The sequence below is a fragment of the Trachurus japonicus genome, chromosome 20, assembly GCF_045865225.1.
Source record: "Trachurus japonicus isolate A0001 chromosome 20, Traja_1.0".
In the NCBI taxonomy this organism is placed as follows: domain Eukaryota; kingdom Metazoa; phylum Chordata; class Actinopteri; order Carangiformes; family Carangidae; genus Trachurus; species Trachurus japonicus.
The window spans coordinates 5603962-5619184 of record NC_140926.1 but is presented as its reverse complement, the minus strand read 5'-3'; the positions used below and the strand labels follow the sequence as shown (position 1 = coordinate 5619184).

The 15223-nt window shown below is 43.5% G+C and overlaps 1 protein-coding gene and 1 long non-coding RNA gene across 2 annotated transcripts; one reads left to right on the top strand and one right to left on the bottom strand.

The window, feature by feature from the left end:
- Positions 1-4668: 4668 nt before the first annotated feature.
- bambia (BMP and activin membrane-bound inhibitor (Xenopus laevis) homolog a) lies at positions 4669-8743 on the top strand. Its single transcript, XM_085763398.1, has 3 exons — positions 4669-4902; positions 6657-6959; positions 8272-8743. Exons 1-3 carry the CDS (start codon positions 4827-4829, stop codon positions 8685-8687), a joined length of 795 nt encoding a protein of 264 aa, XP_085619524.1. The 5' UTR covers positions 4669-4826; the 3' UTR covers positions 8688-8743.
- Positions 8744-9192: 449 nt separating this feature from the next.
- Positions 9193-9485, bottom strand: LOC146966262 (uncharacterized). Its single transcript, XR_015034517.1, has 2 exons — positions 9355-9485; positions 9193-9312 (listed from the first exon to the last, which is right to left on the bottom strand). It is a non-coding gene; the product is annotated as an uncharacterized LOC146966262 (long non-coding RNA).
- Positions 9486-15223: the final 5738 nt, after the last annotated feature.

The following is a 15223-nucleotide window of genomic DNA, read 5'->3' as shown; positions in this document are numbered from 1 at the left end:
GCTCCGTCAGCTTTGTCTTTATGCAAATGTGCATGTTAATTTTAATTGTTTAAACAGTTTGTATTTGTGCATCTCCACATTTATGCCACAAAATCTTTTAATCAAGTCAACAAAATTACATAACTTTTGTTTTGTTTTTTTTGTATTATGTAAAAAAAAAAAGGAAACAAAAAATCTTGAGAACCTGAGCAGGAATAAAAACTAAACTGTCGCCAGGTCAGATTCCACCGAGATGTTGATCATCGACGTGATGATCAAACACTGATTATCTACAAAGTCTCTGTGTTTGTCGGTGTGTGTGTGTGTGTGTGTGTGTGTGTGTGTGTGTGTGTGTGTGTGTGTGTCTGAGGGGGCGAGACAGAACAACAGAAGCTGATGGATTAAATCTGAGCAGCAGAAACAAAGGTGGATGTCGTCAGTTTCCTGTCCAGATAAAGTCTGCGTGAATTCCTGCAGCTCAGAGATCAAAGCTGATGTGGAGAATTTTTAGCAGCAGCGAGTATCTGGAGGAGAATAAAGTGGATCACACACACACACACACACAGAGAAAGAGAGACAGAGAGAGAGAGAGGATGGAGACGTCTGCTTCTTCCTCAGGCCTTGATATGGTTCACATCAAAGAGACGGAGAGGGAGAGGGAGAGAGGCGAGGTGTCGGAGCAGGAAGTCTGACCCCCGGGTGTCACGGACCGGCGCCATGTTTGGAAGGTCAGATGTTCAGATTGAGGAGGTTCAGGTTCAGTTTCAGTTTGGACTTCTTGTTTTTGTGGTTTTTTTTGTTTTTTTCTTGCAGCTGTGGGAGGTTGAAAGTAGATTTTCATGTCCTCTTATCTCAGGTAGACTTCATCTCCACCTCCACCCTCTCTATCTCTCTCTCTACAGCCGTCCTCGTCCTCCTCATCCTCGTCCTCTCAGCACTTTGAATCCTTTTGTTAAGCAACGTCTCCTCTGTCTGCAGCAGGTCACACCTACAAACAAACGTCTCCTAATGTGTGAGAGCAGACGCCCCGCGGGTCGTAATCACTCCCTGAAAGGCCACTCACACACTGACTGACCCCCCCCCTCACACACACACACACACAACACACACACCTCCCCTCTGAGCTGAGAGCTTGTCGACGCTCCTGCTCCCAGCATGGAAAAACACACACATGCAGGTTTGATTCCCAGTCTGGGAGCAGGTAGCTACTCGACCTGTTACCTATTGATCAATAATCAGCTTCAGGAGGAAGTAGGCCTACATACTGTGGCATTATGGGGTGTGACGTGATGCAGCCATATAGGGATTAAAAGTCTCTCCACATCCTGGATGCCTGTTTGTTTGTTAGCACACTGCGAATAAGTGTGTGTGTCTGTGTGTGTGTGTGTTTACATGCTGATCCCACTAATTGCTCGTATGTAAATGGATGCAAATTGTCTCTGTCTCTGTCCCACATTTGACTTTCATTGTAAAGTTTAGCTACTACATTTATAAACTTATTATTATTATTATCAATAGTATTTATTATAGCCTGTTATTATTATGAGTGGAGTGACCCAGTGACCCTACTTTTTTAAGAAAAACACAGTACAGTTTTTCTCGATTGCTAAGACACATTTCTCGAAAGCTGTGAACACAAACCCCAATTTTCAAGCTACAGTCACAAAACCTCAGATTCTTCTTGCAAAACCAAACTTTCACCTCAAAACAGTTCAATCTGTTCTCAAAACTGAACTCTGTTGTCAAATTGTGCCCCGAGTCAATCAAAATTAAAAACACTACTGAGCAGCCACTAAACACTACATAGAAAAATAGAAAACACAACGCTCAGCACATGAAGCTGTAGAAATAAATGTTTATCGTTCACTGTAGCTAAATGCATGTTGCAAAACAAAAAACCTGTGCATTTAGCACTTCTCTCCTTCCCTTTCTTTCACCCTCCTCCCTCCCTCTCCACATCCATTTCATCCCCCCTTTTTTCATCATTTCTCTGTACTGGATCAGGCCACAGGACTTCATCCTGAACTGTGCCCTCATATCATCATTTGACACAAGTGTTATCAATTTTGAGTTGTTGTGTTCAACCGGTGAAACTTGTGCTTTACTTGTGTTTGACTTTTGCCACCTGTGCTCAGCATTATGCAACACAGGTGCATCACAATGAAAATGTGTTGGTAAGATGAGTCTAAACAGGTGAAAAGTGCTGATGGTTTTGCCAAAAGAAGTGACTGATTCAATCAGTGGGTTCAGACAACTGAGAATTTGGTTCAGACAACAGGGTTTAGTGTTTTAGCAATTGAGAAAAACTATAAGTTCCTCTGTAAATAGACTGCAGTACCGGTGTCCACCACCAGGTGTTGATCTTTAACCAGATACCTGCACAGGTTGTAGATGCAGGTCATTAAAGGGACATTTCTGATATATTTCACCAAACAGTAAACTTAAACTCCATGTCACGTGTATTTAAAAAAACGAAAAACAAAACATGAAAACAGCAGCTGATCAATAAAAACTGCACATTATTATTAATATTATCATTATCATTTAGGCCTATTAGTATTATTATCATTATTATGACGTCACCGGTGTAGATCAGTGCAGTGATGCCGCTGTTCAACTCCATGGCGCCTCCGTGTAATCACCGTAATTACAGCGAGTGTGTGTGTGTGTGTGTGTGTGTGTGTGTGTGTGTGTGTGTGTCTCCCCTGAAGCTGCGTCCTCTCGTCCTGCTGCAAACGTGGAGCTCTGTCTCTCTCACACACACACACACACAGCCTCAGGACATCATATTACTGCACTAACTGACACTTTCTGGACTTTTTTTTTCTCTCACACAGTTGTTTCTCACGATAATAAAATGTGATTAATAATAATAAATAATAATAATGACAATACAAAATAATTATATAAAACTAATTATATAAAACAAATCAAATGTGCTGTCACATGTGATGATGCAGTCGTGTCTTTTTTTTAATCCTTATTCTGCAGAAGAAGAAGGCAGTTGGCGCTGATACAGATCGCGCGCGCACGTGTTTTGCATTGCAGTTTAAAGGGCAATTGTGTCTGGGCGCGTGCAGTAGGATCTCTCTGTGTGTGTGTGCATGCGTGTGTGTGTGTGAGTGTGTGTGTGTCGTCTCAGTGGCGCCAGGGTTTGCTAATTTCTGAGAGCGGCTGTCCTCCGCTCCACCCCGCGGCAGCAGCAGAGTCTGTTGCCCGGAGGAAAGGTGCTCAGCCCCGGCGTCACCCAGGCTGCCGGCAGGGCGATAGATACTGCAGGTAGACTATCTGCTGCTGCTGCTGCTGCTGGTCTCACTTATATAAAAATATAGCCCCATTATTGATCCTGGTGTGACTACATACATAGACCTGTATTTCAATATGTAGTTAAATCATTGCATCATATGGCTATCCCTATAATTAGCCCATTATGTCATTAAAACTTACATAGCCTATAGCCTATAGTTTCATTTCTGTCAAGTTGGTTCAGTTTATTTGAATAGGCCTATATATAAAACATCTTGCCCACATATTAAATAATACAAATAGCCTAAGAGTTTATTTCTTTGTTAAACACATGCTGCATCAGTTGGTCAGCGAAGTAACCCGCGGTGGACTGACCGTCTCCAGGACCAATGGCATCCCATAATGACATATGGAATATGGTATTATGGAAATGAAGGAGGGTGAATGGACTGATAGGGTTGACCCGGACCATCAAGTTAGAGATTGACACACAGACACACACACACACACCGGAAAACATAGCACAAGTCAAAAAGACCTACAATAATGCTATAAATGATCATATTAACCTGCCATCAATAAACTAGTAAGTGCTCCATCTGTATCTAGTAGATTATTGTGCTTTTCAAGCGTTAGAAACAAATTTTATTTCCTATTCAATGTCTTTTATTTATTATTATTTTATGCAAAACATCACAGATAATGTTGCTGGATTACTTCGCCTGTTATTCCATTTTTAATCTATTTTGATTTTTAAGTTTATTTAGTTTTGAATGCGGCAATTTTATCTATTTATGTTATGTAGTATTTTAAATGTAGGCTACTTACTAAATACTGGGTTTTTTATTTTTATTTTGAAAAGCTATACCGGATACGCCGTCGTTACGTAATTCTGCCCAGCTTCGCGCTCCCCGGGTTCTGGCCAATCAGAGCGCAGTGGGGAGGTTCTGACCAATCAGAGCGCAGGGGGGGCGGGGCTGTGACGGACCGCAGCTATTTCTTCAGCTATCGCTCGGGTCTCGCGGAGCCTGTGAGCGGTTGGTCTCTCTCTGCGAAGTCGTCGCTTTTTCTCCGTTAACAGTTACCGGGAATACAAAGTGAGTGATGCTTCACGGTGACCGGCGGCGGAACAACCACAGCAACAGGGAACAACACTAACTAGACACACAGAGGAGGACCCACAGAAATCAACTTCCCAATCTTTCCAAAGGAGTTTACTTTTTAATTTTTTTCCACATTTTTCCTGTTTTTAACGGTTGGGGCTCGAGCCGAGGACGTTAAACGAGGAGTTGCGTTGTGTTTACGCGTCTCCCAAAAAAGAAAAAAAAAATGTCGGACCGTTTTTATTAACAAACTTTTTTCCTTTCTTTTCTTTTTTTAAACTTTTCTCCATGCGGGAGAGGAAACGACGTCCACTTCTTCGTGTTTCGGTCTGGATTGTCGACTCGAGCTGTCGTGTTTCGGGCTCAGGAATGCCTCGTTTCTCGCCGTAGCTCCATGTAAACCCCCCTTTTTTCAGTGTGTGAGTGTGTATGTGTGTGTTGTGTGTGTGTGTCGTCCGGCTTCTTTCGCCTTCTGCCACTGGATATAACTCGCTGTAAATGGATCGACAGTCCAGTTTCATTTCCATCTGGCTACAACTGGAGCTCTGCGCCATGGCTGTTCTTCTCACTAAAGGTATATATATAACGTTAGTAGGCTATAGGCCTATGTGTGTATGTAGACTTTGGTCTCTTTGGTGTTTGTTTTAGCTCCTTCAAATCAGCGATCAACAATATGTGGGAGCGATAAAAAGAAAACCAGACCGGACTTAAACCTCACTCACGCCAGGATTCATTTTAGGAGAAACAATCAAATTAAGCGACACTTGAATGCAGCATTTACCCTTTAAAAACAAGGGAGTACACTATGACTAAACTGTGTCACTAATCTTACTGAATTGACATTTCCTGTATACTTTTATTTAAATCCGTAATGCAAACTACAATAATCCCACTTTTTTGTCTTTTTCTAGTAAAAAAACTTCAACTTAAACATCAAATCTTATTGAATTATTGTTATTAATAGCCCATTACACACTCAGCACTCAAACCCTGCCATGTTTCACTTCACTAAACTCATGTTTAACTCAGTTTTGAAGCTGCCATTCATACTGAGCCGGGGACTCAAAAAAAAAGAAAAAAAGCCTCAGTGCTTGGCCTGTTTCTCTGCCCCCCTCCCTTCTTCATCCATCTATCCATCCATCCATCCCTCCCCACCACCACCACCACCACCACCTCAGCGCCCACAAAGGGGCCTCTCCTTTCTAATGAAATATTCTCCAAATGACCTGCCCGGGCCCTGCTGCTCCAATCATTCACAGGGAAAACACTGATCTGATGAATGTGCCCCTGCACACCGAGAGCTGGTGCGTTCAAAGAGCAGCCACCACTGAGAAACTCTGCTGTAGTTTCCCCCCTTCAGTGTTTTTTCATTTTTTATGCAGGAAATGGAAGAAAAAACACACTTTGTGGAGCTAAAAAAGAAGTTAAACTTAGGTAGTTTAACTTGTTTTTGTGCAAAACAGTCACCAGAGAAGTGGAAAGCATAGAAACGCTTGCAGTTTATGTTCAAAAGAGACAAAGCATTCACGTTTAAAGTACCGAGACTGAAGAGAAAACCATAAATACAAGTTCTCTACAGATATTTTTAAATGTTTAATTTTAAAAACAGGCCATGGATGAAGTAATGAGTGGGCCTGTCTAAGTGCAGGCGGCTCTAATGATAAGGTTGCTGGAAGCCTTTTTAGACGGGACCTCGGTGGACACCCCCCTCCCTCTCCTCCTCCTCCGCCCCCAGGCTCTCCTGACCACAAGTAAAGCTTTGCGTGCAAACCGGGGGTGAAAGGAGACTCCTGCGCCGCGCTCCGGGCCCCCACCACCACCACCACCACCTCCCCTCCCTTATTTGCGAGTTTCCATTTGGGTTGAAAGAAATTGACTTTGGCAAACAAACCCACTAATCATGAGCTACACGGTTCCTGTTTTAAAACATTTGCATGAGGAGAAACTCCTAAAATGACGACACACACAGTGACCGGATTAGTGCGAAAAGTGAAAATATTTCCCGTGAGGTCTGTAAAGTTACCTGGGATGTTTATTGCCCGGGTGAGGGGGGTGAGGGGGCGCACGCTGCCTGCCCTGAGTCTGAAAAACATCAGAGGAGTCGTTTTTGTTGTTAAATATTTTCTCAAAACCACTTAAAAACATCCAAACAGCGATCAGGAGTTATTAACCTTTAGTTGAACCCTTACGTGGGGCTTTCAGGGACCGTCATCACCGGATTCAAACCTCCTCAGCTCATGTTGCATCAAAATATCAGTTAAAAATGTGACTTTTTCTTTCCTTTTCTCACTTTTCTAACCCTGTTTCTTTCTGTTTTGACGTTTCCAGGAGAAATAAGGTGTTACTGTGACGCTCCGCACTGTGTGGCCACTGGATACATGTGCAAATCAGAACTGAACGCCTGCTTCACCAAGGTCCTGGACCCGTTCAACTCAAACTCGCCCCTCACGCACGGGTGTTTAGACCCCATCGCCAACGCCGTGGACGTCTGTAGCAGCAGCAGCAGTACGAAGGCGGCGGCGGCGGCGGACGTCCTCAGCGGCGCCTCGGCCACGACGCTGGAGTGCTGCCACGAGGACATGTGCAACTACAGAGGCCTGCACGACCTGGCGCACACCAGGGACTCCACAGGTAAAAAGAAGGAGGAGGAAGCTGTTCTCGGGATGTTTTGCTTTTTCACTGCGGCTGAAATATGACATTCACTTTTTAGTCGAGGGGTTTACGATCCCTCTTTAGCAAATAGTCACATTTTTTCCCCCCTCTTTCCAGGAGCAACATATCGAGCTGTAGGGCTCTTCAAACACTTTGCTGTTTATGAACGTACAGGCCACCTTACTTTTAATGGGCTCCAGCTCCGGGAGCAGCCAGTTTACCTTAAGCACTTGGAAAGAGATCAGATATATTCTTTTTTTATGCTGTGCACCATGTAATTTTCCAGCTGAGTAGGTATGTGTGCCGTGTAGAGAGTGAATATTCCCCGACATGGCTGCTGCATGTTGGGCAGAACCAGCGTCCTGGAGACTTATGAAAGGACGGCGAGCCGGAGAGTCCTGAGGGGATTTTTTTTTTGTAGTGACCCCGACCAGAGCAGAGCAGAGAGAGAACAGTTTATTAGCTCAAATTAATTTCTGGCTCTCAGGTCAGGACAAGGTGACTCATTTGTTTTTTAGCCCCGCTGCCCCTTTCTCACTTCCTCGCTCTCGTCTGTCTTGTTTTCTCTCTCTGTGGGCGCTGACGTCACCACGGCGGAGCAGAAGCAGCTCCTCCAACTGTCAAAAAGCTGAAACTTTTTTCCTCTGTAATAGATTAAAGCAGAAGTAAGCGATATTTTTGTGTTAATATAAGTCTTAAATAGTTATATCTTCCGACAGCAATCACTTACATAGAGTGTTTGGACCGAAACACGGGTCTGTCAGTCACTCTGCTCTGCTCTGAGCCGAGGAGAAAACATTTATCGTATCCTACAGTTTTTATCCAATGAGGAGAGAGAACGGCATGAAGGGCTGTGTGTGCAGCCAAGGGATGCGCCTGAATGTGGTGACGTAGGGACGAGGACCCATAGATCCATGACGAGGGCGGGGGCTGCTAACTCCATCGGCTGACAAGACGTTATGGTGCGTTCAAGGCAACCTGTAACTCGTGTTTTTCCGACCTGTGAAGTCGTACCAGTTCGATCTGGTACAAGTTCACGGGTCAGAAGTTACGAGTGGCCGTTATAGTGACTTTCACAGGTAAAACAGGTCGGAAAAGCACGAGTGGGTTGCCTGGAACGCTACAAAGTCGTAAGTCGTGACTTGAAGCTGTAATTTACGGTTTCAAAAGCCTGCCTGGAACGCAGCATTAGCCAAAACGACCGGATCGCTTACTTCTGCTTTAAATCTGTGGAGCAGTGTGAATATATGAGCATGTAATTGACCGCATCATTGTCTCTCTCTGTGTGCAGACAGCCGGTTTCAGCCGGACGCCAACAACAGGAACCTGGTGACCCGGGTGCAGGAGCTGGCCTCGGCCAAGGAGGTGTGGTTCAGGGCGGCGGTGATCGCGGTGCCGATCGCCGGCGGCCTCATCCTGGTGCTGCTCATCATGCTGGCGCTGCGGATGCTGCGCAGCGAGAACAAGCGGCTGCAGGACCAGAGGCAGCAGATGCTCTCGCGGCTCCACTACAGCTTCCACGGCCACCACACCAAGAAGGGCCACGTGGCCAAGCTGGACCTGGAGTGCATGGTGCCGGTCACGGGCCACGAGAACTGCTGCCTCACCTGCGACAAGATGCGACAGGCCGACCTCGGCAACGATAAAATCCTGTCTCTGGTGCACTGGGGGATGTACAGCGGCCACGGGAAGCTGGAGTTCGTATGACTTCCTGCCGCGAAACTTTTAAAAAACGACTGTCGCCTCCCCTTTTTGAACTTTAATAAGAGACATTCCCATCCTCTTCGTCGTCCGCTGGGACTTCTTTGGGGTTGATGCTTATGTCGGTCGGTCGGTGGCGAAAAAATACAAGACTGATCTCACGCCGTGTGTTTTTTTTTTCGTATTTTTTTTTCGCTAGAGGAGCACTTTACTTGAAAATGAAAGGCGACGCAGCGGAGGAGCTGTGGTGAAGCTTGAGAGGAGAGGGCAGGAGGACTGAGGTGGAGTGACGTCGTCGTGACTCCGTCGCTGCTCCTGAGGATCCTGGACTTTTTGTTGACACTGAGCGCTGAAGGATTCCAAATCTGTCTTATTTGCACATTTGTAAAAAAGAAAAAAGAAAGAAGAAAGAAAAAAAAATCCTAAAAAAAGTTGTCGTTCACTTAAAACAAGAATTTTACACTGACACCAGGGTACAAAACAAAAAAACAAGAAGAGAGGACTTGTCTGAGGAGATAAAAAAAAATTCAGTGTTTGACTGTAGGTGTGCACACTCCTCTGTGTACGGTTCCTGATTCAAGCGTATTGTAAAGATTTTAAATATATATATATTTTTGTCTGATAAAACTGACTGGTGTGTGCGTGCATGTGTGACTGTGTGTGCATGTGTGACTGTGTGTGTGTGTGTCTTGTTCTGGGTGAATGTCCAACATCTCTCTGTGATCAGACTATAAGCTTGATTGTGAGTGTGAAAGAAAAAAAACTTCCATTAAAAGTGACTTTTTATTTATTTCACGATTCACTTCTGTGGTTTTTTACTGTTTTACGTTTCCAAATGGTGAAAAAAAACAAAGTAGAGTGGCACAGAAAGTGTTAAAATCCTGTGAGGCTGTTGTCCTGGTTTGACAGTGCAGGGTCGTTGTGTGGCCTTGGCGTGCTGCTTACACTGTGTGTGTGTGTGTGTGTTGTGGAGCTGCCAGCTCGGCCTTGTTTTACAGTAGAGCTGCTGCTGCGTGTGTCTCAGTCGTTGATGGACTCGGCCTCGGCTTCACTTCACCTTCACTTGAGTTATCCTGGAAGCAGAAACACCATATTATTATTTTCAGTCAGTGAACGCCTCACAAATACTGTTCAGCTCAACTCTGTCTCTCCGGTGTTCAGCACTTTGATACTAAACGATGTCCTATCAAGTCTGTAAAGTGGTTTAAGACCAAATTTCTCTATACCAGTTGCAGCAGCTTCACTTTTAACTCTCTATTTGTCTCTCATCATCAGCAATTGATCCTAAAAACACTTATATATGGGACTGTTGATATAAATTTGGGTATGATTCAACACAGTGTGGTGATGTAGAACAATAATATGTCTATTTGTAGACACTTCTAAACAGTGAAACTCAGATTTTACACTGAATGAATATGATTTTAATTGATCACAGATCTGTAGATCCTTATAAACATAAAGGAAAACACAGTTCAATAGAACCATGCAAAGAGTAGAGAGTGATCTGTCCTCGAAAACTGAAATATTTATTACCAATATTCAGTTATTCTTTCCCTAAACTCCAAAGTGGCACCTTTGAATTCTCTCTGTGGCACAACATTACATTTTAAAGTTGTCTTGAAAGGGTTAAACAGCCAAAACTGTGTCTCTGCTCCAGACTGATGGGTTTTTTATTTAATAGAAAGTTGCTCCAAATAAAACAAACTGTACACGACACACTGTGATTCAACCTTTTTAAAGGATAAAAAAAAAACATCTATTGAAGAACTTAAAGGGTCACGACCATCAGAATAATATAGTGTTTCTGTTGCTTCCTGACAGTTTTGTTTGGAGCTGAGATTGGTTTTTATGTTTCTGTCGTGTCCTTCAGAAGTTTCTAAACTCGGGTTTTTCAATATTTACATTTCCAGACGAAGAAAAGACGGGACAGATGGGGACAACACACGGTTGAAAAGTTCACACCCTAACCTACCTAACCCCCCCACCCACCCTCGAGTCTGTCCGATTGCCACGGCAACCACGAGTAAGACATCCCATAAGTAGTTTAAATCCGAGGCTCAGCTTCACTTAGGGGTGCATGCATGTATGTGTGTGTGTGTGACCGTCGTCGTGTCTTTCCATTAGCAGCACAGGAAAACGCTATTAGCAGCTAACCACTTAGCGGCAGCGCCATGCATTAGTGAGGCCTACGACCCCCCCACCCCATCCCACCACCAAAACCCCCCACCCTCGTGCTCATGGCCTCCCCACAGGACTATTACCATGGTAATCATAACAATGTCCTCTGCCCGGGCCGCCCTAATGTGACGGCTGTTTGCTTTAGCCCCGACTCCACTCCACTCCGCTCCGCTTTGCTTCGCTCTGCTGGCTCAACGCGGCGGTGTCAGGTGACCACGGGAAGGTGAAGACATCAGCAAAGCGAGAACAAGCTACAAGTTGTTTGTTTTTAGCTTTACACAATCACACACTACACACACACACATTACTACACCAGGGTGTGCAGCCAGCCAACATCCAGCCGGCCGTCGCAGCCTTCGGCCTCCACAAAAGCCGGCGGCACGGTCATTAGCATCGGCCATTTTGTGCAGCACTAGGCGGTCAAGTTGTTTGTATTCACATGCAAATTTAATGAGGTGGTCCAACAGCCTCCATCAAAAGAGACCCAATTTGTTTTGAAGCTGCAACCCCCTCCCCAACCCCAACTCCCCCCTTTTCCACCGCCAGCACCAGAGGATTTTTTACTGAAGCAGAATTTCTTTTTAAATCCACCTTCTGCAGCTTCACACTGCAAAAACTCAAAATCTTTCCAAGAATATTTGTCTTATTTCTTATCAAAATGTCTCATTTCTAGTCAAAACTAATCTCTTTCCACTTTAAATAAGACTCATCGCCTAAAAATTAACTTGTTTTTAGATAATTTTCACTTGTTTCAAACTAATTTTCACTTGAAATAAGTAGAAAAATCTGATAGTGAAAGGAAGTTTTCTTTGTGCTTGTAAATCAGAAAGAGAAACTTGCTCCACTATCAGATTTTTCTACTTATTTCAAATGAAAATAGACTTGAAATAAGTAAAAAGTGTCTAAAAACAAGCTACTTTTTTATGTATAACTGTATAAATGTAGGTATAATGAGATTGTTTTGACTAGAAATGACATTTTGAGTAGAAATAAGACAAATATTCTTGGTAAGATTTTGAGTTTTTGCAGGGCACCTTCACAGCTTCACAGCTTCACCTCCACCCTCCTCCTCCTACTTGCAGGTATAAATGCCCCCCCCCCCCCCCCTAACAGCCCCCTCAGGGTTTTACTACATCCCTGTGATGTAAAAGCAAGGAGCTGCCACCGTGTTGCCCCGCCGCTACCCTCACAAAGAGCCAGTAACAGCCCGGAGAGAGGCCGTGTACCCACTGTGACGGCAGCAGCATGTGAAACAATATATGAAGTGTAAACACACGTGGAACCTGTTAACACCTGAGCACAGTAATGGATGCACACACCTCCCAGGGTATAGCAGGAGGAACAGGACTTGTATGTTTTTCTTGGTTTTCTTCCCTTCGTCAGCTCCACTTTTTTTTCCCCCCCTTCGCTGAACACACACACACACACACACATACATTTCACTCAGCTTCAGTTTGATACAGTTAGTTTATCAATCAATTACTCGACTGACTGAACAATTTTGATCAAATTATGAACAAAAAAACCTCGCAACTTTTCTCCAATCGTCAACCTCCGAGGTTGAAAATGTATTTTTTATTTCCCGAAAAGCTGCAGTTCCACTCCTGACCACTAGAGTGTGTCTACAACAGTGAGTCAATCTCCATAGACTCTCATGTTAAACTGTTATAAAACATGTTAAACATGTTAAAGTTTCTTAAAAGTGTAACTCATAAAGGGATAGTTCAACATTTTGGCAAATTGGCCCATTGCCATAATACCTATAGTTTTAGGAGTAGGTTTGTTACCTTTAATTGTCGGTGCAAGCTCTGGTGGACAAGTTGTGACCTGCATATTCACCAGGCTATGAGATCATAACATAACGTTATGAGACTGAGTTGTTTTCGAGGTAAATTCATGCAAAAACGCTGATGGACGTTCCAATTGGTGGCAGTTTTTCAGCAAGCAGTCTCTGCATTTGCCTTGAAAACAACTCCAACTCGTAACGTTCTGTTATTATCTCATAGCGTGGTGAATCTGCAGGACACAACTTGTCCACCAGAGCGTTTTGGAGTTGTTGGATTGTGTATTTGATGAGGGAAACCAAGAAATCCCATGAGCCTCCGTAGCGTAGCTCTGAGCAGCTCGCGGCTCTGCTCCGCCGTTCTAAAAATAGCTTGCACTGACAATTAAAGGTAACAAACCTACTCCGAAAACTATAGGGATTATGGCAATGGGCCAATTTCTACAGACCGTATGGAAACAGTTTTGCTCATGATGGTCAAGTACAGTTCTTGGATTAGCTGGGAGTCAGGGGGCGGATTCAGCGAAGCAGCTCACAAGGTCGATAGTTTCTCTATTTCATATCATCATAAAAGCCTCAGTTTGTCTCAAATAATGTTCAATAGTTGAAACAATGTGTCGTATAAAGTTATGTAAAGACGAAAACACTTTATACAGAAATTTCTGCTGTCAGAGCCTTGTATTAGCTCCTCACCCTTTAGCGTGACGGCTGCAGCTCTGAGGTTTTCACTGCTGGACTGAGTCAGTTTATGACATCATAAAGGACACTTCAGATCCATGTGAAACATCTGAGACGAGTCCTTCAACTTCATGTCTGTGTGTATTCGGACTAAATAAACTAATCAGAGACACTGACTTGGGAACTGTGTGTCTGACTGATCTATAAACTAAACAATTAAACGATCAGTAAATAACAATTGCGGATTAATTGACAATGAAAACAGTGTGCGGCTCCACTACTTCTGTCACGGCCTCCGATGTGTGTGTGTGTGTGTGTGGAGTACGGTCTAAATCATATCAGTGATAGGCTACTTGAAGGCTGTTTACCAAGTCTGCAAACCACAAACAAATAGACACATTCCAGCAAATAAATACGACTCGTCATGCACAAAAATGAGGATTTTGTAATTGACGAATCAGCTCGGCTGCAGAAACAAATCATCGTCTGTGGTGACAGACAGACATCCGCTGGAATAAGACCTGATCTAAATATTTAGCCACTTCATTTCCTTCCAGTGGATAAAAACCACGGCTTCAGTGCGTGTCCTCATTTACCTCCCCACCCCACCCCCCATCTAAACATTTACCCCAGCGTGTTGTTAACATTTAGATATAAATCTGCCCCAAAAGAAAAATACTAATGTTGGGAATGTTTACAGGAGGGCCCAGGCTTCTTGAAGCGAAATGTCAGAGTGTGTAAATAGCACAAAAAAAGAGAGAGAAAAAAGAAGAAGAAGTTTTGTTATGTTCCTAAACGAAGGATTTCCAGCAAGAAAAAGTCTAAACAAAACATCTCACACACACTCACACTCACATCCTCAGGCCTGTAGGTATCTCTCTCTCTCTCTCACACACACACACACACTGGCTGATCAGCTGTCAGCTGTCTGAAGTGTCAGGTGCAGGAGCCTCCTTGGGCCCCTGAAGACAGATGGCAAGACAATAATATTGGTCCCTCCCTCTTTACAGGAGACAAGACAGTCCCTCGTTGACCAACTGTACATGACGTGAATAGGACCGAGTGCTGCTGTATGTGACTCATCCATCTGTCCATTTCATCTTATACAACCTTGTACTTACAGTGAGTGGCATCATGCAAAAGTTTGGGAAAATGTGTGTTAATGTGTACAGTTGGAGATGAAATGATCTCCAAAAGGCATAAAGTTAAACATGAAACACTCTTTTGCAATATTTTAAGCAATATCAGTGTATTATTTTTTGTTTTGTACAGTTTTAAAGTGACTTGGAGTGAATCACAGCACTCGTGACCAACGTATCTTTCTTATAAACTCCTCTTTAACTAGTTATTTATGGTTTTATTCAGATCTCAGTTTGTTTTTAAGGATATATAAATAAATAAAGTTTGAAGTAAAGTTTGAAGTATGCCAAAGTGCCAGAAAACCTCAAAAAGTGTAAAAAAGAAAAAAAAAGAAGAAGAAAAGTGCATGCTTGGATAATGTTTAATTAACAAGCATTCAGTCAGGAGACCTTCATGTGCAGATACAGTTTTACAGTTTAAGAGTGAGAAATGGAAACAAAGCAGCAGCCTGCAAAAGAATGGGAAACCCAGAAGACTTGAGCTCTTAGATAACTTTGACCAAGCTATCAGACAAGAGATTTACTATTTACACGCTGTGGTACTTTCCAAAGGGGGGGCAACTAGCTACTAACTATGCAGGGGGCCTAAAGCTTTGCTGCAGGCCCTTTTCCTTCTCTGTCATTTTGAAAATGTAAAAGATGAAAATAGAAATGTTTAAAATGTAAAGGGAATGCATCATCTGTAACTTTTGGATATCATTTCATCTTCCACTTGCTGCTGAACTGTCCACATTAACAGACACTTTAAACGGGGCTGCCCA